General features: G+C 41.0%; 2 protein-coding genes across 5 annotated transcripts in view; one reads left to right on the forward strand and one right to left on the reverse strand.

Annotated features, from left to right (window-relative positions):
* LOC123979923 (type-2 ice-structuring protein-like) overlaps positions 1-6,236 on the reverse strand; it is a 188,790-nt gene that overhangs the window by 80,148 nt on the left and 102,406 nt on the right. The window lies entirely within an intron of this gene.
* LOC123980890 (zinc finger protein 572-like) overlaps positions 3,548-6,236 on the forward strand; it is a 41,605-nt gene continuing 38,916 nt past the window's right edge. For 2 of the 4 annotated variants that reach the window (XM_046065463.1, XM_046065464.1), the window contains exons 1-2: positions 3,589-3,746; positions 3,850-4,362. In XM_046065463.1, the coding sequence (XP_045921419.1) occupies positions 3,617-3,746; positions 3,850-4,362 (643 nt within the window). In that variant the 5' untranslated portion in view covers positions 3,589-3,616. Of the gene's footprint in view, positions 3,747-3,849; positions 4,363-6,236 lie in introns of all 4 variants that reach the window. The other 2 variants (XM_046065466.1, XM_046065465.1) reach the window with 2 other exon arrangements.

The following is a 6,236-nucleotide window of genomic DNA, read 5'->3' on the forward strand; positions in this document are numbered from 1 at the left end:
CCCGTTCTTTCGCTCCAAACTAAAGAAGAACTGTGAGGGAGCATCCATTAAAATGCCAATAGGCAATGTTTACCTTAACATTTGAATATGAAAGTAGCACTGAACAAGGCAATGATCAGACAAACCAACAGGTACTATACAACATGTTTTAAAGGAGACCTATTATGCTTTTCCACATTTTATGACTTATCTACAGTGTTATAATGTTGGATGCTCATGTTAAACATGGCCAAAGTATTAAATAATGAGGTTAAAGCATTTATAAGAAATCACTGTGAGCAAAAACCTCAGGTTTCCTCCTGTTGAACGCTCTGTTTTGAACTGCTTTTTTCTACCAATGGCTCCTTTCTATGTAATATGGAGCCAGATGGAGCCGGCATGGCAACGCTCAGTCTGCCTGTTCTGCCCAGCAACAACAACAGCCTGCTAACATGCTTCGGGTCTTGTCCAATCAGAAGACAGTGGGCTTTGAGAGGAGGGGCCTTAAAGAGACAGGAACATCTACAGCTTGTTTCAGACAGAGGCTGAAATGAAGCCCTACATGAAGAATCAGTATAAGAAAAAAAAATATTTTTCTGAACTTTTAATCATGCAAAGCTGCCATACAGGAGTCACAGAACTACAATATAGGACTGGAAAAGCAGTATAATAGGTCTCCTTTAAAAAAAAAAAAACACATGATGCTTTAAAAATGTCTATGAAGATTCTCAGTCATCCAGGTCATAGTTATCCAACGAAGGTTAAAGTTGAGGCCAACTGGACTTGGTTGAAGATCTTCCCTTGACTTTAACCTTCGTTGGATGCTTAAAACAATAAAAGCGATCAAGTCTGGCCAATGATAACAAATTATCCTTGCAGTGACTCCAAGTGTAGCCTGTCATTCCTGTTAAAACATCTACAAACATCTTTTAACTCGTGGGTCTCAAGTAGACGCCTGAGTCTGGCAGATGAGGCAGGATGAGGCTCTAAGTGATATCTGTCTAATTTGGCATTTTCGGTGCATTTAAAATCACCTCCCAGAAACAAGAAATCATCAGTACAATTTTGAATAGCATCACACAAAACATTCATTCATTCATTCAACATCGTTTCTTGTTCAAGAAACACATCTAGATTTTTCAGTCCCATCAATTTAAAAATAGAAGCTCATTTTACATCGCTTCTTGCTCCATTGATATTTACAGATCCTATTTTTAATTTATCCATATGATATAGAGTGTCCACTACCACAAAAACACATATTAGTATGTGCAGAAGCATTACAGACGTAATCATCATCCTCAATCAGTTGAGCTCTGACTTTTTTCACAATTTTCCAAAGCCGATAGATCTCTTGGTCACCAAAACCCTCCTCTTCCTTACTCAGCCTTGCCACAGACCTGACTTTACTGCCCTTTGTCCTTTAGTTTCCATCAGAAGTGTCTTTATTTTCTCAAGGGGGTAAAAATTTAACCCAACCTGTAACTGCCTCCATTCACCCTCATCATCATTGTCTGATACGTCCTCCAGCACTTTTTTAGTCTTTGCACTACTCTTCTCTTTATCCAGAAATTTTCTTTTACTTGATTTATTTGGGACACATACCTCCTCATCCATGTTTTCATCCACTTGTACCTTATTAACCACACTATCAACACTCTGACTCTTTCGCATTTCTTCCTGTCTGTCTGTTTACTTTTCACAGACTTTTCACTGCTCTGGACATTTCTTTCTGTGTCAGATTTTTTTTTTACCACCCTCAGCTTGACCCAGTTCCACATTCTGCTCCCTAACCTGATCGTCTGCTCGTCTCCTGACCCCGGCGCACCAAGTGATTCTGACTCGGCTGCAGGGGGTGGGGCTTCAGATGAACCCAAACTGCATGAGGGTAGTGCTGTGCGATACCACTTAATTCCTATCTGATCCAATACCAAATAATACCCAGCCTGGTATTGCCGATACCAATACCAATACCAATAATTACACAGCCACACAGCCGTAGCGCAAGCATGAGGCGGAAGGGAAAGTAGTTCCTATAAACTGAGTATAATTAGACCATCCTGGTGACAGTAAGATACTTATAATAAAACACACACTCACTCCAAATGACTGAGTTTAGATATCGATCCTTTTATATGAGTATTGATCCTAGAGCAGGAAACGTTGGTATCAGAAATATCGATACTTTAGGATCGATCCGCACATCCCTACCTGAGGGTCAGGTTTAAATCATTCGTACTGTCTTTTGGAATCATAAACACGTGACATCTATGACAGACAACATGTTTTAATTTCGGCGATTTATACCCTAGCAAAACCATTTTAATAGGAGACACTAGCTGCCAGTAGCGCGACAGTTCTTTGGCCAACTCGTAATTTTTTATAAAAGGAGGAGCGTTAGAAATCACGATATTTTTGGCTGGATTAACCAGCGGGAGAACAGGGGTGAAAAATCACAACACCATTTTCACCAATCACAACGTCTATACAGTCTATGCTCTAGCCTGATTGACAGGTCGCCAGCCTAGATAAACTCTGCTTTGTGGTCTATTTTAAAATAAATGGGTCCATAATTTACTAAATGAACATCAGTTTGTGACTTGAAACTAGCAACTGGGACCATACACTCATCAGGAAAGTGTTTACTGGGGTAATTATTCAGCAGAGAAGTAGGGTCATTTTCCCATTATTTCTAATGGAGTCTGACTTATTTTTGCAACCAGAAGAGTCGCCCCCTGCTGGATTTTCAATACAGGTTTCAGGGACTTCCTCGGCTTCATATTGTAGACCGGAAGATTCCCGCTTGGGCTAGAGGTGACTCGTTCCCAAGGCACTGTATAAATTTAACCAGCGCTGTTGAAAAAGCTTAATAGGAATTGGCTGTTCACTTTCTCTGGGGAGTACATTTAGTTTTAAGACGTTAGAAGTTATCAGCCCTGTTAAAATGACAGTTAACGTGGATTACAGATGCACCTAGCTTAGCAAGCTAGCTAGCTCCGCACGCGGCCGCTAGCTCAACCGTCTCATCCAAATATGGTCACGTCCGGTGCCACTGGTTGCAAAAACTCAACAACGGCCAAACTTGGGGCTTCAAAACCGCAGTTCACAAACCAACAGGTGACACCACGACGACTACGTCCACTTCTTATATACAGTCTATATGGCCGACACGCTCTGTCGGCTCTTGTGCTAAATAATACGTGTGGTCCTCTGTTTGTCCAAATTTCACTTCTCTTCTTACTAGGCTACTACTTTCTAATACTACTACTACTACTTCTTGTTCTTCTCCTTATTCGTACGTATTCAACGTAGAACGCGTTCTGTACAGCTGAGAAACGAGAAAATTATCCCGATATCACAGGAAAATCGATGGCCGCTTAGGGCTTCCGTAGAAATGGATATTATATTGTATTTGTGTCAATAGATCCTCCTAAATATAACCCACTGGCCTAAATTACATTAGTGTACATCCATTTAGGTTCTTAAAGACACCTGAATGACAGAAAGGATATCATTTATTTTTGGTTTGTTATTGTTTTGTCCCCAGCCCACACTCCAGTACAATAGGTGGCGGTAATGCAGCATTTCAGTTGGATGCCAACCAGCGTTAGACAAGAAAGAAGAAGAGGACGAAAACATGGAGGACAGGCTGATTGTCTCTGTGCGTGGGCACTCGGTATTATACGACTCATCTTCGTACCTGTACAGAGACCGGGCAGAGAGGGAGATGGCTTGGTGCAAAGTCAGCGAGGAGGTGGGACTATCCGGTAAGTTGTGAAAAGAAGCGCGTCCAGCAACCGGCTGTGCTTTAAGTTAGTTGTAAGTTAGTTAGTATTTAAAACCTTTTTTTTTTTTTTTTTAAATTAACAGCATTCAGCAGGTCGTGTTTGTGTTTCTTGTCAGAGGAGATATGCAGGAGGAAGTGGAGGGGCCTCCGGGACACGTATCTGAAGGAGAAGAGGAAGGAGATCGAGAAGAGAAACGTGTGCGGGAAACGGTGGAAGCACTCCGAGGTCCTGTCTTTCCTCGACCCCTTCTTTAACGTCACCCCGAGAGAAACCAGGTGTAACGACAAGGTGCGGGAGGTCGAGGAAGACGACGGGACCTCAGAGTCCAACTTTACAGACTGTCAGAAGAAAATGGCGACGGGTAACGGTCCGTTTGTGTCCTCGGCGGACCGTGTGGACCAACTGGCCAAAGCGGAGATCCTGAGAGGATTCATCGCAGAGAAACTGACAACAGCCGCGCAGGAAATCTTCGCGGTTGTGGAGAGAACCGTAGCCGGGTACGAGGAGGAGGCTTCGGGTCTGAGGCAGGAGATCGACCGGCAGAGGAGGCAGCTGGAGGCGGTGCTGCAGCCTCGGGTCTCTCTCTGTAGGACAGGTGGGGAACAGACGCTGTGCACCAAACTCCATATAAAAATCTGATGATTTAATATCACATAAATCTGAACTAGTGTCCACATGGAGGAAAAGTACTCTGCAGTGATGCTGCCTTGGGCAAGTGGCAGAAAGTAACAAAGTACAGTTACCCAAAGACTGTATAATTTTGAGATACTCCTACATTACATGAATATTTCAATTTTCTGCTACTCAATACTTCTTTCCTCCTACATTTCAGTAGCAAATATTTTGCTTTTTACTCCACTACATGATCACTGTAGATACTCTAAAGATTCAGGTTAATGATACAAAATAAACTAATACATGATGATGTCGTATCATAGATTAAACTAACATTATTATCAAGTCATTAAAATGAGCTGCACCTTTACCAGCTGCAACATTTAAGTGAACACACTAGCACTTTCACCAGGATTGTAATTATTGATTCAAATCAATCAAACATTTATTTCTATAGCGCTTTACAACAACTGTCAGGTATTCAAAGTGCTTCACATCATAGAATATAGTAAAACCGCATATCATACAATAGATCTGTATAACAAAAAGAAACAAGAAAAAGGAAATTGTCACACCACTACTGCGTATTAAAAGCCATTCTAAACAGGTGGGTTTTAAGTTTAGACCTAAAAATAGTTTCATCTTCAATTGTGATCACCCCGTTGCTAATACTTCGACCTTGGGACTTCTAAAACCAATTGGTTTGAAGACCGAAACGACTGGCTGTGCTCACGCAGGGTTAAAATCTCAGTTAAGTACTCCGGGGCCAGGCCATTTAGGGCCTTTTAAAACGAACAGCAAAATCTTAAAATTTATTCTATACTGCACTGGGAGTGTAGAGGACGGGAGTGATGTGAGCACGCCTAGATGTATTTGTTAAAAACCGAGCAGCGAGCAGTGAGATGAAGCATTGATTTAAACCAACATAAAGAGCATTACAATAATCCAACCTCGAACTAATAAAGGCATGAATCACTTTTTCTAGGTCATGCCTGTTAAGAAAAGGCTTAACTTTAGATAGAAGACGAGGATTATCAGATTATGAATTATAATACACTAAAATAATGTATATTGTTTAAAATAGGCCATTCTGCATAATGAGTACTTTTACTTTTGCTGCTTTAAGTATATTTTGATTCTAATACTTTTGTGTTTTTACTTTAGTAAAAAGCCTCAGTATTATAAATAACGTAGAAGTCCTGCCGTGAAAATCTTAAACTTAAGTAAGTCTCATCAGCTTCAAGTAGGTAAAGTAGTAAAAGTGTTGGTTCTCCAGTTATACAGTGAGGAAAATAAGTATTTGAACACCCTGCTATTGTGCAAGTTCTCCCACTTAGGAATCATGCATGTCCACTGTGAGAGACATAATCTAAAAAATAAAATCCAGAAATCACAATGTATGATTTTTTTAAACTATTTATTTGTATGATACAGCTGCAAATAAGTATTTGAACACCTGTCTATCAGCTAGAATTCTGACTCTCAAAGACCTGTTAGTCTGCCTTCAAAATGTCCACCTCCACTCCATTTATTATCCTGAATTAGATGCACCTGTTTGAGGTTGTTAGCTGCATAAAGACACCTGTCCAGCCCATACAATCAGTAAGAATCCAACTACTAACATGGCCAAGACCAAAGAGCTGTCCAAAGACACTAGAGACAAAATTGTACACCTCCACAAGGCTGGAAAGGGCTACGGGGAAATTGCCAAACAGCTTGGTGAAAAAAGGTCCACTGTTGGAGCAATCATTAGAAAATGGAAGAAGCTAAACATGACTGTCAATCTCCCTCGGACTGGGGCTCCATGCAAGATCTCACCTCGTGGGGTCTCAATGATCCTAAGAAAGGTGAGAA

Source organism: Micropterus dolomieu, linkage group LG12, assembly GCF_021292245.1.
Source record: "Micropterus dolomieu isolate WLL.071019.BEF.003 ecotype Adirondacks linkage group LG12, ASM2129224v1, whole genome shotgun sequence".
In the NCBI taxonomy this organism is placed as follows: Eukaryota; Metazoa; Chordata; class Actinopteri; order Centrarchiformes; family Centrarchidae; genus Micropterus; species Micropterus dolomieu.